The sequence below is a fragment of the Falco biarmicus genome, chromosome 5, assembly GCF_023638135.1.
Source record: "Falco biarmicus isolate bFalBia1 chromosome 5, bFalBia1.pri, whole genome shotgun sequence".
In the NCBI taxonomy this organism is placed as follows: domain Eukaryota; kingdom Metazoa; phylum Chordata; class Aves; order Falconiformes; family Falconidae; genus Falco; species Falco biarmicus.
In genome coordinates, this window is record NC_079292.1 from 58,364,571 (window position 1) to 58,390,795 (window position 26,225).

Consider the following 26,225-nt stretch of genomic DNA (forward strand, 5'->3'; position numbering starts at 1 on the left):
CCACCTGCCTACAGAGGGGATGCAGCAAGATGCAGTGGGAAGTACTTCCAGCCCCCAGAAAACAGGTGCAGGACAAGCAGCTTCTGGTGGCTCCAGGTGATGAATCTGAACTCTTCCAGCTCCCACCCCCTTCTTCCAGCACCAAATTTATGCCACTTGAAATGAGAGGCAGCAAGGAGGAACAGACTGTGAATTTTATTCAGGAGTTACAACGTGGTGTCCTCAGACACAGCAGTGAAGCAAATGCCTCACTCCCTGAGACAGGGAGATCCCGGTGCTAGCTGGAACGACATCAGGTGCCAGCATGCCCCCGGTACCTGGGCAGCACGGCTGCCTCCTCCTCACCCTGCCGACACAGGGGGGACAGGGAGGGAGGCACCAAGGAGCGTGAGACCCAGCACAGGGGCACCCCACGAGCAGTGCAGGTGGCCCAGAAAAGGGCAGTGGCTCTGCATTTTCCCTCTGGCCGCAAGCCCAGACCAGTTGCCTGGAACAGTGACAGGGCAAGCACCGGTCCTTCCGCAGGTGCCACCACCGCCGGGGCGCCAGTCGCATCCAGGAAGGGACCGCAGCCTGCAGCGGCTGATCACTGATGTCCCCAGCAGGGGACACTATGACATTAAGGAAACCCAGCCTGCCAGGCACGAGAGGGGGCCGTGGGCTCCAGCCCTACGGCAGCCCAGGGGCTCCGTGAAGCATCTGTCCTACTCCTCTAGGGCAGGAGGCTCAGGCCTCTGAGGCGAGTTTGTGAAAAGAATTGCTGCATGTGAAGAGTGAAGGGGGCTGGGGGGTGTCACTGGGAGGAAGGGGCCATCATCCACTGCAGTACAAAAGCAAAGATATGAACAAGAAATAAAAAGGCTGGAGTAGAGTGTTGGGATCACATCCTCAGACCTCTGGCTTGTAACAGCTAGAGAAGAAGGGAGAAAGAGAGAAAAAAATCAACGGCAAGAAAAAAACATGAGTACGGAAGGGAGAGTGAGAAACAGGAAAAGGGAAATGAGAACAGAAGAAAGAGATGAGGATTGAGGGCGGGAGAACAGAGAAAAAGAAAGGAAAAGTCCACGTGATTAACATGCACTGCCTTTTAAGAGAATAACACTCAGGTCCCACAGCCATGGACAAGGAGGCTTTCAAAGCGAGGGAGTGAGAAATGTCAGCCAGCTGTCCACCAGGATGGAGAGTGGCACTGAGCACCTCCAGTTTAACAAGTCCCACAGTCTTCCAGTATCAGAGAGGAATCCTCCTCGTAAAGCTTTCTGTACCCAGCCCCATGCACGCCTTCCTGAGCAGGAGGCAGAGCACAGAGGCTCATTTCACATACAGCTGTGAGAACATCTGGATCCGGGACTGGCCGCTTCCGCTCTGCCTTCGCCACCCTCTCCCACTGCACTCTCACCCTGGCAGAGGTGGTGGGGGAAAAGCCCAGGGAAGCGAGAGCAGGGAGGGGAAAATAACAGGCTGCCTTCTGCAAACTGCTCTCGGGCTGGCAGGCAAAGGAGCTGCAGATGGCAGTCTGGAGAAGCGATCTGGCACGTGTGTCAGGCAGACACGTGGCAGACTTCCCCCCCCCCCTCCCCGTGCCACCCCTGCCTCCTTTCCATTCATTTCCACCCCTCTTCATTTCTCACAGCTGTGCTCTCCTTTCTGCTGCCAGAGCCTCTGGTCCAGAGCCGTAGGGGCTGCTTGGCAAGTAAAGGCACACACAGGATGAGAATCGGAAAAGCCACCTTAGGGATGAGTCAACCTCCCCTCCCTCCTTCCCCTCCCCAAGCACTACAAACCAGGGCCGTACCCACAAGAGGGAAGTGAGTCACTCATGCAGAGCTCAGGCTGGCGGGAGCTGAGAGTGCAGACAGGTAACATACCTGCAGAGGAGGAAAAGTGAGGAGCAGAGAGAGACAGAGTCCCTGGGCAGGGACCACTCAGCCCTGGGGGGCGAAGAAGGCAGAAGGAAGGATGCTGGAGAGTGGGGCAGGGTGGGAGGTAGGTGACAGGGCTGGGATGGACATGGAAGGGAGCGGGAGAGAGGGTCCGGAGGAAGGGTGAGTTTAGTGCAATCCCAAATAGATGGACAGTCTTCAAATAAAAAATATAACCAGAAATAAACCAAAGAGTTTAAAACGCAAAGCAGCAGCCACAGTAACAGCTCTCCCCTTGTCAGCTTTATCTCCAGAGAGACTCCTGCCCCTGGAGAGGACTGTCCCCACACCCCACACCTGCCCTAGTCCTACCCTGCTGCTAGCTGTGAGCTCTCACCAGAAAGGTGGACGGGTCTATACTTGGGGGGTTATTTTTATCATTTTCCTCAAGGAGTTGCTGCACCTTTCTCCTCTGCTTCTGCTTCTGCCTCTGCCTCCTCCTCCACATCCTGCTCTTCCTCCTCCAGGTCCTCCTCTGTGCTCTGTGGCCCAGCATGCAGGACAAAGGGAAGAAAGAGTGGAGATACTTGCAAGATGAGCCATGGCAGTTCTTTCTGACACACAAGGGAATAAAGCAAAGGTCACGACTCTGCAATAAAAAGGGACGTCTCCCCATGGCCAAGGCAGTTCTGTGTCAGGGAGCAAAGAGACTTGTCTTCTTCTGGAGCATCATGTCAGGGCTAACCAACCAACTTAAAAGTGCTGTGATCCCAACTGCCCAACAACTGCCATCAGTTGCTAGTGCTCCTTCCTGTACCCTACAGGATGTCATGCACTGCCACCCATTTCTGTCCTTCCTTCAAAAGCGGAGCAGGTTATCTCCTGCCCCTTAGGCTGGGACTCAGCAAAAGGAAAGAGAATGCTGCAAAACCTTCAGGGAAATCACACCTTAAAGGCAGAGCACCACACAGAGCATGGTCATGAGGAGGCATGAGGGGGATGTTAGAGTGGCAAGGGAAGTGCCAGGGGTCACTTGCTAAAGCCATTTGCCACTCACAGCCAGACACCACCACTCAACACACGCACTCCTCCTTTTGGGCGAGGGGTATAATGCCATGGTGCTGAATACCAGGACAAGTCCCTGCATTTCACCACTGAGGTGACCCACAGTCACAATGGAGAGAGGAAAGAAAGAGGGAGTGAACAAGAGCAAAGGATCTCATAGGCAATGGGAGGAGGGCCGTAGCAAAGCTGGACTCACCTTGGCTTTGTGGCTGGGCTCAGAGCTCAGGCCACTGGGGGAGTTGTACAGCTCTTTGGAGACCACGCACAGGAACTCTGTTTGATCCTCATTCCCATAGTTATAGGATGAGCCAATGTTCACAAGCTAGAAAAGACGAGAGCAAGAATCACAAGCAAGTTACTGGAAACATCCATTCCACCTGGGGAGCAGGGTAGAAAGCCCACCACGCAGCATGAAGTCTAATCCATTCCCCCAAAAGAAAGGCCCCATAACTAAGCTGAGGAGGCAGCACAGAGAACCAGGAGAGGAGTCAGCCAGGATGCAAAACAGCTTAACCCCACATAGTGATGTCTAAACCTCTAGAGAAGGGGTAAGAGAGAGCCAGTGTGATAGCACCATCAATGACTGGCCCAATATTCTCAGACAGGGAAGGTGCCTTGCCTGCAGACTGTATGGTATCCACGATTTTTTCCTCAAAAGCTAACTCCTTCCCACCTTCTTCTACCTTCTCCATACCTGCTCAAAGCACCATCCATCTGACATAGTGGAAACCATCTGAGTGAGCTCCTCTTCCTGGCACTGCAGCACACGGTAGACATGCTTAGGAGGCACCTGACAGCAAAATTGCAGAGCATGTTGACAATGGTCAGATGCTAAAAGCTGTTGCCCTCCTGCAGAATGAAGCAGTAGTACCCTGCCTTGACAGACCTGTCCGCTTCCCCATGTCCTAGGTTAAAGGGGAGTGGAAACCACAACCCAACTTTCTTATATGCTGTCGTGGGTAGCAAGAACAACGGTACCTCTCCTGAAGAGGAGGGACTGAGCTGAGTGCTTCCTACCTTGTCCCCAGATGATGCTGGGCTCTTTTGATGGGGAGTTTGCTTTTGCTGTTACAAAGTCATTTATGCAAACACCACAAATGTTGATGGGACTTTGCCAGCGCAAAGTGACTGTGTTGCTGGAGGTTTACAACCTGAGGCAGACATGATGAAAACTGAGATATCAGTCAACACTCCCCAAAGACAGATTTTAAAAGGTTATTGGGCAAGACAAGGTGTGGTTGTTTCACAGGATGGATTCCTTGTGCCTCGCATTTAACTCTTCCACAGACTTTTCTTCACCTGTTCCCTCCAGGTTTCTCTATAGATAGCCCCATGCTCTTCACTGTGATTACACTCCCAGGACTCCCCACAGCAGAGCCCTCCTCCCCATGACCTTCACTCTCCTCACAAACACTGCCATATCCCACAGCAACCAGCTGCCTTCCCCCAAAAGCTGGAGGAGCTGATTTGGTTTCAGGGGCTACATCCAGCATTACTTCTGGGGATGCAAAACCAGTCTGTAACTTGTTTATTGTAACTAAAATGGTGGTAGCCTGTCCCTTGCAAGATGTTGCTATGTAGACATCAGCACATAAACTCTAATTAGTTGCTTCTTTCCATTCCTTGCTGCTTCTCCCAAGTCTGCTCTCCCTCTAGATTCACCTCTCCCTTTCCACATTCCCTCCTTCACCCACCCCTCTCTATCTTTCCTAGTCATTTCTCTCCATACCTGAGTTACTGTGTAGTCCTTCTCCTCCAGTCGATCCTTGATTATTCGGATTAAAGGACCAATGTTATAGAACTCAGCTTCTTCTAGGACCCCTAAGAAAGAAAGACAGGAGGACAACAAAGACAGAAAGTTAACAGCTCATCTTTGTTTTTTAACTTGCAAAAGATCAATTCTGAGCTTCCCAAGGTCCATAGGGAGAAATGATGCTGCAGCCTCACTTTTTAACAGGTTTCTGTTCCTTGAAACTCTTACTGCAGAGAACTGAACCCTGGCACTCTGCATTGCGTTTCTAATGCTCACCCCAATCACCTTATGTCGCCACAGAAACAGGCACTGCCAATGAAGGCTTGTGTCGAGCACTGCTAATACCTTTCCCAGATAACTGGCCAGGGAGAATAAACGCAGGCTCCAGCCTCTCTCAATAACCACTAGTTATCACCTTGTTTTGTTCAGGTCCTCTTCTTAAGGCAGAGAACCGCAATTTCTTCTGACCTTATCACCGAAAGACCCTAGAAAATCCCAACTTTCCTCCTGGGCCAGTTGGAATTGCACCCACCTTGCAGCCCCATATGAGTTCACATGATCTCTGGCTCTCTCCCTCATGCTTCACCTCAAAGCAGGTAAACAGAGAAGTGTTTTATTTTTTCTTCTCTGTGGTGTCTGCATCCATTGCCTCTCCTAGGACTCACCTGTTTGCTAACAGGCCTTCAGGGAAAGGCAGGTGGTTTCCCAGAGGGCAGGTGAGGGAAAGGAAGGAAAGGCAGTTAGAAGCCAACACTCACATGTCCCCAGGACGGTACACAGACAGTGCAGGTGTGGAGTTTGATCCTTCACTGCCTGACACACTCAGACCTGTTTTGGGTCCCACAGTCAGCCATGAATCATCTAATGTACCGGTTCTATGCCAGCCTGAGTGTCTCCAGCAGAAACAAAAGGCAATTTTAAGCTATGAATGGGACTCCTGTTCATGCTTCAGATTTGATGTTAAAACCTGCAGATGAACTCCATCTGACCTCAGGATTACAAGAAATGTCAAGTAGGAAACACCTCAGAAATGTTTTCATTATAATTCTGTACCACTGCTTAGATGTATTTTTTTTAATTCTAACTCATAAGACCATTCTGAAGAAAATTTTGCTTGTGTTAGGTAAAAATACGTAATAGAGAAGGAAGACAACTAATGAACATGCAGAAACTGAGCTTGGCAAGGGCTGGACAGAACGGCCTGCCTTTGGAATTGGCTCCTTGTTAAACTCTAGCATCCAAAAAATAATGAGGTATTTGGGACTGCTGGCTGGTAACACTGTGACATTACTGAGTTATGCTATTGGACCCCCTGTCAACCTCAAATGAGGGACTGGTTCATCTGGCTTGCTCCACTGGCATTGCTGCAGTCCACAAGCCATCAGATCACTAGCAGCACACACTGCATGTCAATGATTAATGATGGTCTTTTTTACAGTCAGTAAAAGAGATGAGCTTGATTTTGTTTGGTCTTCTGGGTTTTCATTCCTAATTAGAAGCACTCAATCATTAACAGAAAACTCAGTCACAGAGCCTGGTTAGAAGTGGATCAGGAACAAGTAAAAAACAGTTTATTGAGGCTGAGAGATCATCCCTACTTCCATCTTGGTGACATCTCTCCTAAATGAACTGTTGTGAAGCCACAACACCTGTAGGATGCCTTCCTCACCTACTCTGAACCTCTTTAGTAAAGGAAACACCAGAATGCTTTCCAAGAGCTGCAAAGAAAGCCCTCTCAAATCCCCTCACATCAACCTCCAGGAGAACCAGACAACAAGGTAGACAACAGGTCCTACGGCATCCAGGCTACAGCAGCCATGTCAAGTGGGAAGTTTCTGAGCTCCAAAACTCACCCTCTTCAGCCATATCTTTATCCAGGACCAGTTTCCCATGACGGAGGAAATTCAGGATGGGTCCAAAGTAAGTGGGGTCCCGGTCTATTAGGTATGCACCAGTCTCATCCTAGCAACAGAGACAGACCACAAGGAGAAAAACCCCATGGAACCAACCCTCAAATGCTCCAGACTATAAGAAAATACAAACCTAAGCAAAAATGTCCACTATTTCTAAGACTCCTTGGAAACCATGGGCCTCTGAGAGTCCCTAGCCAAGGCAGCCCAGCTTGGATTTTAACTCGTGCATTAGTATGCTCAGCATGCATGGACCAATCCAGCTGAGAAAGCAAAAAAAAATAGGCCTGTCTCCTTCTGCAACTGTGCACACAGGCCTGGTGTGAGAGAGCAGAGAGCCCCCTTACAGGGACAAGGCTGAGTCAGGCAGATACAGCTGGGAGGTAGAACCAAGGGATGTGGGGTGATGGAGAGGCAAGAGAGCAGGGGTGGAGGCGAGAGGGTCTCTCTTTTTCCCAGCTTGGGAAGACGGGTGCCAGGCTATGGCACAGCAAGGCGAGATCGGGCAAGGGAAGATCCTTCCTGGGATAGGGAGAAGGAGCAGACATTTTTCAATTACTCCTGCAGCTGTCAGGGTCTGGCTCTACCCCTGCATCCCTCCAGCCCTCCCCATGCTCGGTGGGGCACAGTGCGGGAGGCAACCCAGCTGCCTTACCCGGTCCGACTGCAGCTCCTCGCCCTGGCACAAGCGACACAGGAAAGATTTCTGCTCCCGACACAGGGTCTGCCTGGTGGTGAGGAAGACGGTGCCCCCCACATTGAGCCTCACCCACTTGGCCTGGGTGCCAGTAGGTGGTGGAATGTCCCAGGTACAGTCTAGCCCTACAGCACCCTGCTTCTCCTCTCCGACCTCCATCCTCATCTTCACCCTCCAGGGACTGCCGCAGGTGCTGCCTGCCAGAGAATGCTGGGATCTGTAGTTTATCTGCCTCTCCCTCCGCAGCAGCGGAGTCCTCCTTGTGACCGCCGAGCAAGTCCGGAGAGGACGAAAGATGCTCTGTGCTGGAGGATATCGCTGTGGCTATTAGCGGTGGGCAAAACCACAGCTCCACAGTGCTGATGCTCTCTGGCTTTTCCCCTGTTCCCGTTTCCACTAACCAAGGGCCAGCCAGCACTTCGGCGGTGGTGCAGGCTGTTATGCAAAAATCGTCCGCATTTCTTTGCATAGACAGACTCTCTGGCTCGTTAAAAGGTTCTGGGAATTGTAGTTTGCAGGGACATGCACAAAAGGGTGCTGGGAACTGTAGTTTCCCCAGCCCGCAGTCCCTGCAATGAGGATGCTGTAATGGAGGGGGGACTGCGCTGTACTACACGACCCCAGCCCTGCGGCTGGTAGTTTGCCTGCTTCCAGTCCGGAGCTCGCCTGCAAGCTCCCTCGGAGTCAGGAAGAACAACCTGCTCCCTGGCAGTCAGCAGATTAAGCCTGTCAGCGCTGTACTCCACAGCTTTCCCTTCAGGAAATCCATTACTCCAGGGTCACAGCTCCGTGCTGCATCAGTTGCCGTGCTGTTCTCGCTGCAAAACGTGCGGACAGTTGTATTCCTGCTAACATATGTAGGGACACTTCTGGGAACTGTAACCTGGATCTGCATGAAGTGCTGGCAGCGGGCAGGAATAGCTTGGAAGAGTCGCTGAGTCAGCAGACTCCCCCCTGTGCTGCCCTACCAGCACAAAGCACGCCAGACAGAGAGACCCCCTGTGCTCCTGCCATCCCTGTTTGTGCCTGGGCAACTGAGAGCAAAGATTTTAACTTAGCTCTGTGTGGAGTTTTACCTCTGCCCCAGGCACATACCACCCGCCGAGGCCAATGTGCCAATCCTGCTGCACCGAATCTAACCCTGCTTCTGTCACTTGCTCCTGCCAGGCCTAGCCTGGAGCTCAGCAATCCATGCCCCGTGGGATTCTGTTCAAATGCACTCCTTGGCACAGACACAACCTGAACGAGCTCTCCCTCCAGCAGCTCTGCTTTTCCCACTCCCATCTTAAGCACAGCCATGCTTGCCAACAGCTCGAGCGTATTAGGAATGGAAAGGAAAGGCTGATGTTTCACCTGAATGTGGCCCAAAGCCTTCCTTCACCTAAGCAACTTTCTGGCTCTTCCTTGCCAGGGCAATGCAGCACTGCAGAGCCACCATGGTACCTTGCAGACACTTCACTGTGCTTGCACCTAGATCCTTGTGGTTTTTGAGGTAGGGGTTTATTGGCAGAAGAGGGTGAATAAAGAGAAACATTATGTTTTACTCATATTCCTTTTCTTCTCATCCTTCCCTCTTCTTCTACTTAAAATCACTCCCTTTTATCATTACAGGATGTGAAGACAGTGTCACCCTTCCCCCAGATCACCCAGGACTTCCTTCAAAAAGACTGTCTAAGTGTGTACTTTGCTCCATCGTGGAGGACTGCAAAGGGAAGGAGGGGATGACAGGGTAATGGAAAGGTTTCAAGATTGCTGACCCCCAGCTAATTTATAAGCACAGGACCAATTCAGCTGCTGCAGGGTGTAAATTCAAGGAACTCTGGATCTCCTTGAAGTTATATCACGAGCTAGCCAGCACTAGAGTGACCAGTAACAGGGAGGATGAAAAATTATTTTTGCCTGCCTATATGAAGCAGACTTTGGCCCAAATGCCCAGCCCTTGGGCCAGTCTCCACCAAACAGTGGTGTGCACGGAAGATGCTCAGCCCAACTGACCCAAGTTGAAGCATCACAGTGCAACACAACTCTGGGCTGTGGGACTGTTGCCCTCCTACTTCTGGCTCTGAATCAAACCATGGCAAATCTGAGAGCTGTACTCTGCACTCCGGTATGCAAGGGATGCAGGACCCTGTCTGTGCTGGCTGCAGCTCCAGCAGAGCATTAGGGTGAGGACTGTGGCTCTCTGATACGAATACAGTAGTTGGGTGGCTGCCTATAGTCCCTTATCTCCCTCTCCAAGAAATTTGCCCTGCCTTAGTTTTCTTCTTTCTTCTATCAAGTGCACACTCTGTCTCCCTTTTCTCACAGCCCCTCAACCTCTTACTCCTTTTTGGGTCTGTTTCTTGTTCTCAATGCCTTCTTCCCCAACCTCTCCCATGCCAATGATGCTTACAGGTCAGGGATGGTCTGTATTCAGAGCACACCTTCCATCAGCACCAGCCTCTGTCTATGGCCAGCACTTAAAGTCTTGCTCACCCCAGGGCCGTGGTGTGAAATGTCAGTTGGTAAATCTAAAGAGGTGGATTATGAGCAAGGGAAGAGGTCAAAGTACACCACTCCCAGAGACTTCTTTTCTGCTTCATACAGCACACAAAATTTATTGGAAATTCCCCAAGCCAGGGCGTTCCCCATAGTACATGAAAATCCTTTTTAGGAAGAAGTCAGCCCAGGGTGAGTTACCAACTTAAATGCTCTGACGACTCAGTGGTGTGGGCTAAATACAGGCCTGATTTGCACACCATCACCAGACATAGTTCTAAGATGCAACTGGCATGCCCTTGATAAGCTCCCTTAAAACCAAGCAATAGAACAGAGGATAAAAAAACTTAAATAATCCAATGGCTGTTCCTCCTACTTAGATGATAACTACATATAAACCACATGCACAGAAACAGAGACAAGAGCAAGCAAGGGCTTTACACAAGGCAGTGTGATGGTGCAAAGCCATACAGCTCTGCTGAGTACCTAGTTAAATCCCAGGGACAATTGCACAGGCAGGAAAAACTGGATAGGCACTGGGTAGATAGGTGATGGGACTGAACAAGAGTTGAGGAAAACAGCAGGAAGTAAACTGAGAGTTTCTTAGTTCAGCAGCCAGCAGGCTTGCAGTGCAAACCTGCAGAAAGCTACACACGCTGCAGTGCTCTGTACATACGTTGCAGCCTGACAAGTCAGCTGGGTACGTGACATACAATGCACCACTGACATTGCAGAGCTGCTCTTAGGGAATCGTTGCATTGTGGAGTGGCAGTGGAAGCAGCAATCACCATGTGTTGGCACAGACAGTGCGACCACTCTGGCAGGCTGAGAACATGTCTGGGATTAAACCTATGCAATCATTTAGTTAATGAACACATTGTGGCAAGAGGCACCACAGAAGAAACCGTCTCCTCTCCCTTCCCTATAGGAAGTGGGGAGGGGAGGACAAGTAATGCTCTGACGTTTTGCCATTAATCCAACAGTGAACCGGGCAAAGAAACTCCTTGCGCTGGACTTGGGGGTGAGAAGACGACAGTTCTCTTGTAGCCAGCAGAGGCCCCAGCTTGACTGCCAGCTGAGCCAGCCATACTGGAGTAGTAAGAGAAAGGCCCCATGGCATGCAAGTGAGCTAATCTCTCTCCAGCTCTTTGTGCTTCATGTGGTCCATAGGCAATGTACTTGCATTCACAATAGTGTGTAAAGTCTGTGTGTGTACGTGCTTCACTCCGGATCTCTGCTGGATGAATGCTGGGAGGAGAGAGAACAGTCACGTAGCATTCAGTTGTAAGCTGGAACCAGGCCAGATGAGAGGCACAAGAAAAGCCCCTGTGGGTAACAGCAATTACCATTGCTCATGCAGTGGTCATCAATGCAAAGGGGCAGTGGTGCTGGCAGAAGAAAGGCTGCTTTAGTATTTGGGAAAGTTTGCAGGGGAACAAAAAGTTTGCTGGGAAGTGTGAGATAGTGCAACCTGACTGCTAGGCAGCAGTAGGGAAGGAAGAAGGCGGCAGGGGACAAAGAAGACATGTGAGGAACAAGGGACTGTGGCATTACTTTTGGAGAAACACTGACCACACCGTTTTCACGGAGTCCAAAACTGTTTCAGGACCCAAGTATTGTAGATGGTGAAGTATACCAGTAAAGAGTTTACATGCTGGCCTGAGATTCTCAAATTTTTATAGAGAGCTGTAAAAGCTCCAGTCTCAAGTTAGCCACAGGTCAATGTGACCCTCTTCCTACATCAGGGCTGGTTTTTAGACTAATTTTTGGCCACCGTGAGCCCTATCCCACCAAAGATATGTTATTCCCCTTTCCCTATGGCAAATTTTTCACAGGAGTCATGAACATTTGCATTCATATCCACTTCTCCCCTTCCCAGTTTCCAGTTCCCATAGAAAACCCACCCACTGAGTCAGGGACATAAAGATCTGCAGAACATTTATAGACCTTGTGCAGGTCTCCTCAGTTGTTCCATATGTCCAGCATCTGTTATGACTCAAAATAGGTCTTTGCAGTCTCCAGGCTTTGAAAACATTGTCTCAGTCTCCACAATGTTCCCAGTGCTTTGCCTGCAGTGTAATAACAGATCTCAACTAAAAGGAGGAAGAATATCAGAAGACACTCTTGGACAGATTTTTGATATGTGATGTAACAGGGCATACCCCAGAAAGACAAAGTATCTTGTCATGGGGAGGAAGTTCTCAGTTTCTCCTCTGCAGAGAAATCAAGGCAAAGCTAAGCATCTGGTAAAATATTTGCCAAAAGCTGGGAAAATGAAGAACCACTGAGATTTTGTGGTTTAAAACCTGACCAGGAGCAGGGCAGTTGAGTACTGCCAACCTTGGCACACATACCGGAGGGAGGAAAGGGCCCTGCTAGGTGTCATCGGGCCACATAGTCAAAATGTAGAGCAAGGGGAGAGTTTCATGTAGTTTGCGATCTCCAGGTGGATGGCTGGGCTGCACCAGAACCTCCCTGCGACATGCAAGTCAGAGAAAAGCAGCTTAGTCTCAAGAGGAAGCAGATTCCCACTGACCCCAGGGACTGCTGGGGTCAGTGGGAAAAAAGAAACACAGGACTTTAAGCTGCATTGCCTAATGTTGTGGAAGAACAAGAGCAAAAGCCAGCCCCCTGCATTCATTGAAAATTATTTACAAAGTCTGAAAGAAATGAAAGAAAATGTCCATTTTCTCTAATAACTAAATTTTCCTGGAGAAATAGAGCAGGCACAGCACTCCTGTTTGTACACAGGGGCCTCACCACACGCTCACAAAATCAGCCTCACCTCCCAGACACACCCAGAGCACTAAACCTTAATGACCCATCAGGTGAAAGCCTCTTAGCTTGGCTGATGTTGGGAGAAGCTAGAAATCTTGAACTGAAAAGATGTCACAAGCCAGATCCTGCTATAAGATCCCATACTACACAACACTGTTCATGCAAGTATCTTCCTTAAGTGTCTTAAAAAGCAGCAACCATGTCGCTCAGATTGGGAAGCCCCTCCACAGAGAGTTTAGCAGCACTTGCTGTTCCTAGCCAGTCACCTGAGCCAGTGCTTATCCTTTTGTTTTCAGGTCACCACCATACTTCAGCTTAGAAAGTTTGTTTTAAAGTGCTCTCACTTAAAATTGCAATCAAATGTCCTACATGACATGCTGTCTAGTTCTTCCCTTTCCCCTGCAGGAAGCAGTTGCTAGAAAGCTACGTCGCTTAGGATAAAGCGAGGTGTTGCTACCAGCCTCTAAAAGCACAGTGATTACCTGGGTGGGGAAATTCATAAAGCACAGGAGTAGAAAAAAAAACTTCACTAGCAGGAAAAAGAAAATTAATTGAACTGCCAGTTAGATCTAGAACTGAAAGTCTTAAAAATTTTCAGGGCATGCTGTAACCTGCAAAGGAAGCCCTTTTGGGAAGTCTAAGCCCAAAGAACTAAATAGAAACTGGCAAATATAAAGGCTTATTTTTTATTTTTTATCCAGATCTGTGTCTTGCACTGCATACTAAAGTACCAATCATTTCAGACCCCTGCACACTCTGTACACTCAGCACTTGCTGTATCACCAGCCCCAAGTCCCTCAAGAACTAGGGTGTTAGACTGGATCTAAGTAGAGAAATTGAGTGCTTTCAGTCACTGGACATGGGTGACAATAAGGGTCATGCTGTATGCGTGAGTCGGGAGGACAGAGAAAAAAAATCATGTGGACAGTGAAACTAGCTCCACGGGAGGTGCACAGAAATGGAGCTTGGGTGCATGCAAGCCAAGCCCAGGAATGAGCCAGGGCTGCAGCCAACAGAGGCCAAAGGAAATGCAAAGAATAAACACTCCCCAACGGGAAAGGATCCAGCCCTTGCATTCCGTGGCTAGGAGGGGACCCTGCAAATCCGCAACCATAAGCATCCATAGCATCCCCTAGAAAGGATGACCCTCAGATGTCCACAGGTACCTGCAAGCCTAAGAGCAGAAACTGCCTCATTAACTTTCTAAGTTACCGCGAGCCAGAACATTTCCATGTATACCCAGGGGGTATTTCAGCCTCCAGATACAGGACAACAGTCTTGGGGAAAAGTGTGTACCATTGTGGGCTATTCCTCTGTAGGCCTCGGTTCCCCTAAGTTTTTTAAGGTTACACGCTAAGTCTCATGGAAAGAATGGAAACACCCATACAGTCCAATTTTCACCATGTGAGCTGACATCCAGTCTTTGATGGACAGAGCTGTGACTGATCAACATGGAGCTTTAGGTCAAAAAGCAAAGGGACAAGGACCAAAAGGAGGAAGATTGTGAAAAGTCCCAAGAGAGAGGCATGCCATTTTCTTTCCTGGGCCAAATAGCTTGTTGAGGGTAAGAGACATAGTTCTACTCATGGAGAAAAGGAAACATCTCATTTGAATCATCAAGACAAAGGGATCCCATAAAAACAGAGTTCCTGAAAAGGAACTACCCACGCAACACTCATATAAGTTTGATTCAGCAGAAAGACCTTGAAACACATGTTTATTTACCCTTTTTTAATCCCAGAATCTTCTCTTTTTCTCAAGAGGAATTTTGGACTACGGGGGTACAAAACTGGCTAAGTACACACTTCAGGTAAGAGTCCAAGTGCAAGAAGAAATCCAAACCAAGTCTCTAACCCAAGTGCCAACCTGGAAACCATATTTGCTCCTTTAACAGCTATGTCTTTCCCCAAAGTTTTACACTCAAAATGTCCATAAAGTGCACGGATGGCTTGTAGGACAGAGGCAGAGAGCAGGATCATGAGGCACAGTTGTACAAGTACGACCATCCTATGAGTGAACATGGTGAAATGTCTCAAGTCATGAGCTTGGCTTGGTTCAACTACTTCCCCATGCTGCCACCAGCACTCTCTCCCATCTGATTTCATAAAAAGGCCACAGAATCATAGAATGGCTGAGGTTGGAAGCAACCTTGGGAGGATATCTGGTTCACGCCACTTGCTCAAGCAAGGTCACCTAGAGCTGGCTGCCCAGGTCATCTTTATGCTCCTAAGCAGGAGCAGTAGGGTAAGGAAAAAGTGTCAAAGCACCACGTGCCCACACTTGTTACCCAACCCCTTGACCTCAAGACACTTAACCAGGAATGCTAAACCCATCTTTTCCAAATCCTGTTTCAAGGCAAATTATCTGCACAATGGGAGACGAAGCAGCTCATTACACTGTCTTCCCCTTTCCCTCAGAAATAATATTTTCAGGCTGTGCCCGCATGTACCATTCCACCCAGGCCCCATCATACACAGCAACATCTGGTTTGCCACAGAGGTATGCCCCCAGAGCCACGTGGCAGGCAGTGACCCCAGAGCCACATGTGGCTACCACCGGCTTTAAGAGGTCCACCTTCTTCTCCTGGAACAGACTGCGGATCTGTTCAGGGGTCTTCTCTAAGCCAGCCTCTGTGAGAAAATCGGAGAAGGGGATATTCATCGACCCAGGGACATGACCAGGCTCGATTCCTGGAGGAAAAGCAATACAGATAGGAATTAACCTCTGCTGTCTAGGACAAATCTATTTCAAAACCCGTTCTCTGTTTCACTGGGAAGAATATTTATTGTTTAGTGTATTTTTTAAAAACAAATATATTTATTTTTGTTAAACTTTGCTTTACTAGGTTATTGATTACTCAGGAATGATGGCTCTAACCTTCAGGTTACCACATGGACACCATGCTGTCAAGTTCTGTTCTTCCTCCCAGTTCCCTCCATGCTGCCCATATGTGAGCAACCCTCTCTGATGAGGCACTGACTGAAGCACCTCCACAGGCCCTTCTGAGGAGGAGGGTAGCACCAGTACACGAAGAGACCAATGACTATCTTTGAGGTGTATGAAAGCTATGCTTCTCAACCCAGCTCCTCACAAGAGCAAAAAATACACAGCTGCCCCACTCCTGAATTTTCAAAGAGCAGCACTTGCTAGTCAAAAGGAGGGGAGGACAGGTGGATACACTGCCTCTGGTCCCATCCCATAAAGGACAACCATATTTCCCTTCATCACCTCTACTGAAGTCAAACTGATCGGCACCTTAAATGAAGCACATTACCATCTCGGGGCTCTGGCTCTACTCCCCGGAACCGTCCTGCAGCGCGCGCATCCACTAGCTGGAAGCGGTGGGAATCCAAGTTATCTAAGACATCTTCGTATGTTTTCACCAGGGACTTGTCCAGGGAGGCGTGGAACTCTGAGGGAGATATCTGGCTTTTCCCAGAGCTCACTGCATTCCCTTCTCGCTGCCAGTTCTTCAGGCCACCATCCAGAAGGGAGACGGCTTCATGTCCGAAGGCCCGGAACATCCACCACACCCGGGGTGCTGAGAAGAGACCTTGGTCGCTGCCATCATACACCACAACATGGGAATCATTCCCCACACCCAGCTTCCCCACATACTCAGCAAAGTCATCAGCCTTGGGCAGCATGTGATCGTAAGGTGAAGTACGATCACTGCACTGATCGATGTCGAAGAAAACTGCTCCAGGGATATGGCGCTCCTCAAATTCCCGCTTTGGGTCACGCTTCATCTTTGGCAAATACCATGATGCATCCACGATTCTCAAGGCGAGACCAGCCTGCTGGGACTTGATGGCTTCCGAAAGCCATTTGGCAGACACAAGCGCACGGTAGAGGAGTTGTTGTGACATTGTTCCCGAGTCCTGGATGAAATTACCCGATTCCTGGGATCTGCCTGAATCCACCTGACTGCAAAAGGAAGAAAGTCACAAAATACGAGACCAGCTTACAAAAAGCAAATGGATGAAGATGCATTTTAGGACCAAAGACCTGCGTCTGCACTGAGGTGCTGGCTAAGCCTACACTGAGGGGGCTGAAATGCTCCAGCCCTGGAAACGGTTTCAGAGAGCTCAGCCCAAACCCTGCCCCGGGCGGGACAGCCACGGCACGGCCCTGCCCTGCGCCCAGACTCCCGAAGGCCACCCGGTCTCCGCACCTCCAGCGACCACCGGCCACGCTGACAGCAGCGGGCGGGCAGCGGGGCTGCCCCGGGGACCCTGCGCTGCGGGGACCGAGCGCCCGCGGCCAGGCACGGCCCCGCGACGAGGGGGGCTCTGCCCCACCGCTCTCACCGCCCCGGAGCACGTCTCCAGCCGAGGCCTCACCGGGGCCCTGGCGCCCCTTACGCAGCCTGAGCCCCCGCCGCCTCCCGCTGCGACCCCTCCCGCCCCGGACGCCCCCAGCCCCGGCGGGGCCGCGGCTCCCTCCGCGCAGCAGCGGGGGGAGGAGCGGGGCCGTCCTGCCGCGACGCCCCGTACCTCCGTGCCGGGCCTCAGCCGAGCAGCACCCGCCCTCGGTCCCCGCCAGCCATGGCCGCCGCCGGGGGGCGGGAACCGGGGTCCTCCCAGGGGGCCGGTCCCGGGCGGTGCGACCCGGCCCCGCGCCGCCCCCTCGGGCCGCCCCCCGGCCAGCGGCCGCCCGCCGCCGCCATTTTGTGTGTGTGTGTCCGTGTCCCCGGCGGCGGCGGCGCCCCCTCCCGGCCTCGGCCCTCCGGGATGGCGCGGCAGGTGCTGAGCAGGCCGCTGGTCACCGCCAAATGGCTCTCGGAGGCCGTGCGGGCCGGGCGGGTGGGACCGGGCCTGCGGGTTCTGGACGCCTCCTGGTACCCGCCACAGGAGCGGAATGCCCGGCAGGAGTTCAAGGAGAGGCACATCCCCGGCGCGTCCTTCTTCGACATCGAGGAGTGCCGGGACCAGGCCTCCCCCTACGACTTCATGCTGCCCAGCGAGTCCCACTTCGCCGACTATGTGGGGCGCCTGGGGGTCAGCAACGACACCCACGTGGTGGTGTACGACGGGGACGAGCTGGGCACCTTCTACGCGCCCCGCGCCTGGTGGATGTTCCGGGCCTTCGGGCACAAGGAGGTCTCTGTGCTGAACGGTGGCTTCAAGAACTGGGTGAAGGAGGGCCACCCTGTCACGGCGGAGGTCAGCCAGCCCGCCCCAGCTGTCTTTAAGGCCAAGCTGAACATGGCTCTGCTGAAGACCTTCGAGGAGATGATCCAGAATGTGGTATCCCTGCAGTTCCAGGTGGTGGATTCCCGCCCCGAGGGCCGGTTCCAGGGCACAGAGCTGGACCAAGGTAATGGAGGTGGGAATGGCACCTGCCCCCCTGCACCAGAGCGGGATGAGTGTTGATATGGCTCTGGGCGAAACAACTCCTCCCCACCAGCAAACATTTTCCTTATGCCCAGGCGTGCCTCTGCCTAACTCGGCAATTTACCTTAAAGGATCCACAGTTGAGCATTTGGATCCCGGTGCCCTCACAGAATGATTTTTTTGTAGTTGGTTGTAAAGCTGCAGGAGGAAATAGCAGGAAAGGTCTGCAGTCAGTTGGTTCCAGGATCCCCCATCCCACACTCTGCAGAAGTTAATCAGACAGAATGCAAACGCAGGAGGTAAGAACTCCCAGTGGTTTGCTCACGGTCCTATCTAACACTAGCAGACACGCACAAACTATCAGTATTCATACAGGCAACCCTCACCATAATGAATGCACGAGCAAAAGCCCAGGTTTTAGGCAGCACAGTAACCCGAGAGACATTTTCCTTCTCACTCTGGTTTCCAGCAAATAGAGAACTTGCTTAACCTGATCTTTGTCCTTCGTAAGAAAAGCCCCAAACCCTTCGTGAATGTATTGGCTGTCAGCTTCTCTCTTTTGGATGCCCCAAGTAATAGGAACAAAAATTAATTTTGTTACCTCAGTCAAATACTGGACGTGCAATCAGCAGGGGTGGAAGAAGTCCTGTGCAGTAGGGACAGCTAGTAGCGCAATGTGCCTGGAATGAAATTTAAGGTGGTTGGTAGAGGTGGCCCTTACTGTGTAATTTAAGCCTTGGTGTATCCCAGAATAACCTCTTCTCTGAAAGGGAATCACAGAAGTGATTTAGAAAGAATTGCAGAGTTTCAAAAAAGCAAACAAAAGCTCAGCAACAGTTTTTGGGTCTGAGTTGAGCTCCACACTGCAGGAGCGGGTGTGCAGCCAGCCTCTGTGGTCCTGAGGCAAGTACTGCGCTGCTGCTTTGCAGGTCAGTTGTCATTCTGTTCTGGCTGTTTTCATACGCTGCTGTACGGTCATTGTGTGTAACTCCTGAAAGAAATTACCACGTCCAAACCTCAGTAGCGTTTGGCTGTAGCACGTGGTTTGCCTAAGTGTCTGCAGTGGGCACCCCCCATCAAACACACTTGACCTGTGCAAGACAATGCAGAAGGCGAGAAAGGTAACGGGAGCGACAGAGGCGACTGTTGCAGAGAGAGAGGGGCAGTTAGGCTTATCGCTTTTTCTGTTCCTTCACCTACTGCAGCCCTACTGCACTTTGACATTGACAGTTGAATTTTAACCTCAAGATGTGAATAAAACACTCCTTGCTGGGAGCTGGTGGATTTTGTGTTCTCTTTCCCAAAGTGGGAGTTGTTACCAGGTGACAAATGCCACAACCCCTGACAGTGTTTTAAAACCAGATTTTTTCTTTTGAAATGAGTCAGCATGGAACAGTTTATTTGTGGTGGTCCAGTTTTGCTTCCCACAGCAGATCCAGCAGGGTAAGCACTCCAGCTGCAGCTGCTCGTTCCGCAGGAGCTTGACAGCCTTCTGAACCAGGCTAGCCAGTAGCTGTACCCAGCAGTGGGTAAAAGGCAACACTTACACCTAAAAGAGCAATTTGAAATCAATGCTGATTAATTACAGAGGTGATCCAATCAGGGAGGAGAAATGTTGCCTGCAATTTAGAGAAGAAGAATGATCTTGAGGTTAAGGAACTTGCTGCATTCTCAGGTGATTTCAGTTTAATTATTGCCTCAGCTCTTGACTTCCTAATTAAGTCAATTAATCTCTCCAGTTCCATGAACTCCATCTCTAGAAGAAGCTAATTTCAGCTCCCTCTTTTGCCTCTTTAGTTTTTCAGTTCCTTGTGGTAAGAATTAGCTGTCCCTGTTTTATTTTAATGCAGCAGCTACCTTGCTGGGATTTAGACCTGTGAAGTGTTTAAGATAAGCCATAATATGTGGTTAATTTTTAGTTGCTGGGAGAGGTTTACCCAGGTTGCCAGGGTGGAGAAAAAAGGATGGTGTTTCTATAAGCCAGGTCTCGTAGGTCTTAAATGCAGGTATTGCTTTGGATGAACAAGATTGGATGTTCATGTGTGATGTGCAGCATAAGCCTGTCAGATGTGCAGCTCTGAACTATGCACCGAGTGTTTAAAGGTGTCCCTGCACAGTGCTGTGTTTCTGGAGGAGCTAGTACCTCAGGCCTGCTGACTAGCTGTGATTCAGCAATGGCCCAGCTAGGTTCTGAATGGGCCTGCTTACTCAGGTGCTGTAGGGTGCAGGTCTATGCAACCAGCCTGAACTGAGACAATCCCAGGCAATCCAGGGGCAGATGATAAAAATAATTGCATGATGGTTATCAGTGCTGACGAGTACTGGGCACTGAAAACTGAGGAACAAGAATTACAGCTGAACAAATGCATACAGAAAAGTTGCAATTGCTGAATTATTTTGCAGACACCTGAGAAAAGAGGGGAAAGTTGCCAGACAACAAACCCATCATCTAAAAAATAAAGCAAATCCAAAGTAATTTCTTGAACTTCCAGTTATTTTTCTTCTTCTCAGCCCTTGGGTAGTCCTTGTCTCCCTTGTGCATTAACAACTCTTCAGGTTTTGCCTGTTTTCCCAGCTTTCAGTCCTCCCTGCCCCAAACATAAAGCTTTTGTTCGGCTTGAATGTTCAGTGGCAATGAAAGTGAGAATGAAAAGAAGCTGCTGCTTCTCTCTCTTGTCCAAGTGGAGTCTGCAGCTGGGAGTAGGCTGGCTCTATTTTGACCAGGAAGTCATATTCAAGGTACAACATAGTGAGAGACTGTATCATTTCAGCCCACAGGAACCTACAGTCCAAAGCTGTCCGTTCCTGTGACAAAGCTGATAAACATCAGCTGCCAGAATTAGGGCTGCGGCCCTTCTGATTCTTAGAATTGACTCTTCTGGCTGACACACACACAGTATTTTGACATTGGTGGGAAAGACCTATTGATCTGACTGCGAGGACTCGCAGGGAGGTGGCCAGGACCAATCTTGAAAGTGTTCCTTCCAGTGAGTTCGTGGTACATTAGGTGAGATCACTAATGGTCCCTTCCAAGGCATACAATTTGAATGGAAGAGAGAGATAAAAAAGGAGGCAACAGAGGAGGCATTTGGAAAGGAAAAGCTATCTGCAGCCAGCCAACTCCAAGACCGGGGGAGTTAAATGTGGGCAAGGCACATCTTTTATCTTTTTGACTTTAAGAAATTCCATCTGGAGGTTTCATCGCAAAGGGAAAGGTTAGAGAGAAGGGGCTAGGTAAATAGCCGACAAAATATATACATATTTAAGCAGAGAATCTTAACAGATGTGGAAAAGAGGATTAAGCAGTGAAGAAGTTAACATACCACAGGTTACAAATTGTGAGGGAGAATTGCCAGATGCCAAGCTGAGTGAGACCTGGCAAAAGGAATTAAAACAAATAACAAAAACTGCTGGAGCAAAGTGAATAAAAAGAGAACAAGGAGCGAAAGAGTAAATAGGGTTGCTATGCAGTTAGCAGGGGTTCCAAATGAAAGATTATTTGTGTACAGCCTCAGAATTATACTGAGTCTGTGCTGCTGTGTGTGTTTTTTCCTCCCCCCTGAGGCTAAGTCTGCAGAGTAGGGGGAGGGGTAGCAAGAAGAAGGGGAAAGAAGTGGAAAACGAACATTTCTAGAGAGGGAGTATAACCAAAAGAGATGTGTGAAGCAGGCGATCTTCACCCCAAATACGTGTTGAAAATCAGTCATGTGACATTGCAACTCCATGAGGCAAGAATTTAATAAATTTAATCAGAGCATGGTTCCATGGGACAGAAACACTAGCAAAGTTTGTATTTAGCACGGGAGGTACAGCACAATACAACAACTGTTGATCCATTATAACATGGATAGACTGGGAAGGCTTTCAAAAAACTCTTCAAGAAAAGTTATCTGAAGTGAAGGCAAAATTACATAAAATACCTTGGCAAATTTGCACTGCAGCCAAAGGCTCTATTTCCTTGCCAACAGAATTGATTTGCCAGATAAGGGAAATGGGAACCTGCATGCCTGGAAGTTATGTCTGATCTGTTCTTCCATCACTGGAAGCACCTATGAGGTAGACTTGTTCCATTTGGACTTCATTAATACTTTGGACATAATATTAGAGGGGCAATCATTAGTTCATCACGAGAAGGGGGCAAATAGCACAAGTACTGTTAGATTCCTAAAAAAATGACTGAAAGGGAGATAAGGAAAATAACAGTAGCTTGTGCTGAAAGCAGATCTGTGGGGCTGGAAGCTGCCAGCACGGTCCCATCGTTATACTTCTATGTTCTATTTAATATTTTTCTGAATTATTGAGCCACTGAAAATAGGTAGTTTTTACTGAAATGTGTTGCTGGCACAGTCTTGGGAAGGTTTAAATGATCATGTAGGGAGTATTATGTGAGGTACCGCCTGCAGTGATAGAGTGACAGGAGGTATAAGGCTAGAGAGAGCGGGGTTGGATGCTTAGTAGCCCAAAACACTTAATTGCTTGTAGTTTCTCTTACAAGCTGAAGACACACATTTGGAAGCAATAGAAGAGTGTAAGACTTGAGTGAATTAGTTGGGTGCAAGAACCTCAGATGCAGTTTAGCCTTGAAAACAGCAATTATTAACCTCCTGTGTACCAGTCGAGATGCTAGGAAATGCCACTTCCTTACCTAGAAGCCTGGTGGTCACTTAGAACTGTTCCTAGATGGCCAAGACAGTGAAAAGTGTATCTAAAGAGCTCTTACTAGGTTTAGGCTAAGGCCATGAGGCTGTTAGGAATGCTGAATGCTCACCCTCAGTATGTCGGAGCAATAGCAGAAAAGGAGAAAAACTATTTCAGCCGCAGGGCAATGTTAGCTCAGGGATAAATGCTGTATGGACTGACTGTGACAAGTTTAACATTGGAAATGAAATTCCTCCATGAGCAAGGAGGTGTTTCAGCAGGAAGTTTTGTGGCAGGAATCCAAACTGGTTCTGAGATGGATGCTTTTATGAGAGAGACCCTATAAAGAAATCTCTGTAGTAGCTGGCAGCTAGGCTTTGTAATCCTAGGGTTCCTTCCTGGACTTTCTAAGGGTGACTGCATGAATCTGGCGTGGAGTATGCTCAGTGTCATACGAGGCAGGAGCAGATGTATCCTCTCCCCATTTCAGATCCCAGCTGTGTCCAGCCTCGCCTTCCAGTCCTGTGTTTCTCTGCTCTTGTCCTAGCAGACAGAGACATGATAAAACATCCTCAGTCACTCAAGAGCGCTTCTTAGGCAGTCCAAGGGATTGTGGTTGTGCAATGTCAGCTCTTTCTTTCAGCTGAACACCCACATGCATCAGTAAATGCAGTTTTTACAGGTTTCCCCATCTTTTACTCACAGAGTGCAAGCACTGGTCTCCGACTCCAACAGACTCTTGAATCTCTGGATCAAGAAAGTCTCCCGACAGATCAAAGTAAAAAATGCTCTAAAATGAGACTGTTCTCTTCAGACCCGCTCAGCTCCTAACTGAAGAGTTATTTAAGGGTGGTGAGTGTATGTCATGCCAGTCTCCATAAGACTGGGGTACAAACCTCTACCTATTTTAAGATGTGTGAACAGTCTAGAAAAGTGATCAATAAGAATTGAATCAGTGGCCCAGCAAGCTTTTTTGAGCAAGACCTGGCCCTTCTAGTTCAGCTCCCAGGACTTCTTGATCTCAGTACACTTCCCAGTGCCCTAGGATGGTGTGACAGCGCTGTTCTGCAGCTCACAGACTTGCCTGGTGATCACCAGTACTGCAGCAGAGCCTTGCAGAAATCGCTTGCCAAAGGACAGGGTCAGGACCATTCACTCTGTGGAAAAGCAGCAGCCTAACCCAGGCATGTAACTCTCCAGTAAGAAGCTCTGCAGTCTGAGAACTACAAGCAAGGTTTTCTCACACTCATTTTTTGTATTGTTTTTATTTCCTCTCTGTCATACAGACACTATATTAATAAGCATGGGGTTTGCAGTTCTCTGTACTGAAGCGATGAACTGTTGTTTTCTGGAACTGGAAAAAATGTGGTGAAAGCAACAGTCCAAAATACTGTCTTTTTTTGTTTGGTTGGTTTTGTTGTTTGTTTTTTTGTTTTTTTTTTTAAATATTGGTTCCTCCAGAAGTCAGCAGTTATTCTCCTGACTTCTCCCTGTAATGCTAAACACTTCTGAAGGATTCATGAGGTGATTGGTAGACAACAGTGCCAGATTACTAAGGCACTCTGGGGGTGCTGACAAAGAGGGTCCATCTGGAACAGGGAGAGATCTTGTGAAGCTGGCTCAGCAATTTTGGTTGTCTTTAGGCTCTCAGTCTTTGCCCAGCAGAGAAAAAATCCCCTCCTCAGTACCTCACCAAAACCCTGTTTTCCCCTTATGACATATGTCATGACATCACTCTGCATGAGTGATGAAACTGCAGTGTCATTATAATGTGTGATGTCAGTCTCTGACTAGATATAATTTAATCATTTGACTGTAACAGAGGTTCCCCACCCCAATCTGTCCCATCTCCTGAGATCAGTTACCCTGATAACTTAGGCAGGTGGACAGCTGTCAGTGAAACATTACTATTCATGTGACTTTCCCAGGGCTGTCCCATTAGAAGTCCAGACCTAGCAAGGAACCATTCCCTGAAATGCATTTCTAACATAATATGTAATGTTTCCTGCTCCAATAAGGCTCAATCAAAAGCCTCTTGAAGTCAGTGGAAAAGCTTCCACGGAGTGTAATGGACTTTGCTAAGCCTATAGTGACAGAGTTTGAATTTCAAGAGCGCAATGAAAACTCTCTAAAGACCTTGTACTTGAGATGCAACTTTCAACTTCCCTGAAGTGGTTGTTTATACCAGTAAAAAAACCAGAACCCATGCTGATTTCATCCATGGAGCAGATAAAAAGTGATACAAAATCTAAATTCTTACTTCTCTGACCCCATTGTCTCAGGATAGCTACCTCAACAGTAATGTGGCTGACTTTGAGGTTGCTTTACTTTCCTGAAATATGATTTCAAGGTGACAGAAGAATAAACTGTGAACATAACTTTTCACAAATTCCACATACAAGTCACACTTCTGCTTCTGAAAGCTGTGTCATTGCACGCTGCTGGCATACTTGGGGGAGGTCAGAAATGCACTGCTGCATTCCTCTTTACACAGATCCCCTTAATGTCTTTGTTACAATCTTTTCTGTGGTAGTTGATTATTGTCATGTCTAGGGCTTCTTCAGATTTCTATCTCTTACTGCTTTCAGGAGGGGAAAGAGTTTGCTAAAAATTCAGGAATTTTTGACCAGCAAAGTTGAATAATCTTTGTCCTCCTCTTTTTAGCCTCATACTGCTTTGCATCTTCATTATCATCTGAAACAAATTAGCATCTTGGAGACAGTGGGAGTATTTGCAGTGATGTCTCTTTAATGTCTCTTTTGCAGGTGTCTTTCATCACCTAGGTTAATGTCTCCTTGCTCAAGTTTCTTTCTGTTGTTCACTCTTGCAGGGCTGGAATCTGGTCACATCCCTGGTGCCGTGAACATACCCTTCCGCTCATTCCTAACAGAAACTGGCCATGAGAAGAGTATTGAGGAGATACAACAAATATTCCGGGAGAAGAAAGTGGATCTCTCAAAGCCGCTGACAGCCACGTGCCGCAAAGGTGTCACAGCATGTCACATTGCCTTGGCAGCCTACCTGTGTGGCAAGCGTGATGTGGCTGTTTATGATGGTTCCTGGTCAGAGTGGTTCCACCGTGCCCCACCTCGCTACAAGGTCTCTGAGTTGAAGCGCAACAAGGCCTAGGAGAGTTTCTCTTGGGCAATGAGATCTAGCAGCTGTCTCCAGTCCAGGATACAGGGAAAGGGAGCAGGTGAAAATAAAGCAAGAGCATGCTGATTTATATTTTGCCAGTTTTTCTAAGAATGATCAGCAGATTCCTATTGATCTTTCAGTTTCTCACAATGAATAAAATCTACTTCTAAGAGATTTATCTGTGAATATTTCTAATTCTTCTCTGTTGCCTGTGACCTGCTTGTGCTGGGTGGGAAAAACAGCTTTGCAACATGAAGGAGAGTTGTGGTCTTCCCTCGAGACTTGCAGAAATTCCAGTGGCCTGGTGAGAGCTCAGGTCCCTGGCAGAGCAGAATGGATGAAAACCCTGGGGCTAAATTACAGCACTGGGTGCTGAACAGAGGAGGGCCAAGCTGTGGTTCTGTCATTGACTCAACGTAAGACCTTTTGCCTGCCCACCATCTCCCCTTTTCCAGCGTGGAAAATGGGGGCATCTTCCCCCTCCTCTCTGATGGGGGTCAGTGAGTTCATGTGAAACATTCAGGGGTGACAGGAGATCCAGTTCTGCTGCAATACGGTCTTGTTGATTAT

General features: G+C 49.0%; 3 protein-coding genes across 13 annotated transcripts; 1 reads left to right on the forward strand and 2 right to left on the reverse strand.

The window, feature by feature from the left end:
* Nucleotides 1-176: 176 nt before the first annotated feature.
* Nucleotides 177-13,769, reverse strand: KCTD17 (potassium channel tetramerization domain containing 17). 11 transcript variants are annotated; one of them, XM_056340346.1, is made up of 8 exons: nucleotides 7,246-13,769; nucleotides 6,534-6,642; nucleotides 4,657-4,748; nucleotides 3,622-3,717; nucleotides 3,124-3,249; nucleotides 2,326-2,404; nucleotides 1,796-1,868; nucleotides 746-910 (listed from the first exon to the last, which is right to left on the reverse strand). In XM_056340346.1, exons 1-8 carry the CDS (start codon nucleotides 7,450-7,452, stop codon nucleotides 889-891), a joined length of 804 nt encoding a protein of 267 aa, XP_056196321.1. In that variant the 5' UTR covers nucleotides 7,453-13,769; the 3' UTR covers nucleotides 746-888. The 11 variants fall into 11 exon arrangements, 10 of the variants coding, with proteins under 10 accessions (XP_056196319.1, XP_056196318.1, XP_056196325.1 ...); XM_056340345.1 differs by having other exon boundaries at nucleotides 2,326-2,476; XM_056340344.1 differs by lacking the exon at nucleotides 1,796-1,868 and having other exon boundaries at nucleotides 177-910.
* A 474-nt stretch (nucleotides 13,770-14,243) lies between these two features.
* On the reverse strand, nucleotides 14,244-17,180 carry MPST (mercaptopyruvate sulfurtransferase). The gene is made up of 3 exons (XM_056340354.1): nucleotides 17,040-17,180; nucleotides 15,818-16,470; nucleotides 14,244-15,233 (listed from the first exon to the last, which is right to left on the reverse strand). The coding sequence occupies exons 2-3, from the start codon at nucleotides 16,410-16,412 to the stop codon at nucleotides 14,935-14,937; spliced, it is 894 nt and encodes a 297-aa protein (XP_056196329.1). The 5' UTR covers nucleotides 16,413-16,470; nucleotides 17,040-17,180; the 3' UTR covers nucleotides 14,244-14,934.
* A 17-nt stretch (nucleotides 17,181-17,197) lies between these two features.
* Nucleotides 17,198-25,827, forward strand: LOC130149975 (thiosulfate sulfurtransferase). The gene is made up of 2 exons (XM_056340342.1): nucleotides 17,198-17,862; nucleotides 25,348-25,827. Exons 1-2 carry the CDS (start codon nucleotides 17,277-17,279, stop codon nucleotides 25,644-25,646), a joined length of 885 nt encoding a protein of 294 aa, XP_056196317.1. The 5' UTR covers nucleotides 17,198-17,276; the 3' UTR covers nucleotides 25,647-25,827.
* The last annotated feature ends 398 nt before the right edge of the window (nucleotides 25,828-26,225 follow it).

What these genes read in the sequence shown, in the direction of transcription:
- KCTD17 (XM_056340343.1), bottom strand. Translation starts at nt 7,452, where the DNA reads ATGAGGATGGAGGTCGGAGAGGAGAAGCAGGGTGCTGTAGGGCTAGAC. An exon ending in AGGACTACACAGTAACTCAG is followed by an intron (nt 3,718 to 4,656) that starts GTATGGAGAGAA and finishes TTTTGCTGTCAG; the next exon opens with GTGCCTCCTAAGCATGTCTA. An exon ending in AGCCCAGCCACAAAGCCAAG is followed by an intron (nt 2,477 to 3,123) that starts GTGAGTCCAGCT and finishes CTTGTGTGTCAG; the next exon opens with AAAGAACTGCCATGGCTCAT.
- MPST (XM_056340354.1), bottom strand. Translation starts at nt 16,412, where the DNA reads ATGTCACAACAACTCCTCTACCGTGCGCTTGTGTCTGCCAAATGGCTT. An exon ending in AGAGCCAGAGCCCCGAGATG is followed by an intron (nt 15,234 to 15,817) that starts GTAATGTGCTTC and finishes CTTTTCCTCCAG; the next exon opens with GAATCGAGCCTGGTCATGTC.
- LOC130149975 (XM_056340342.1), top strand. Translation starts at nt 17,277, where the DNA reads ATGGCGCGGCAGGTGCTGAGCAGGCCGCTGGTCACCGCCAAATGGCTC. An exon ending in GGGCACAGAGCTGGACCAAG is followed by an intron (nt 17,863 to 25,347) that starts GTAATGGAGGTG and finishes TCACTCTTGCAG; the next exon opens with GGCTGGAATCTGGTCACATC.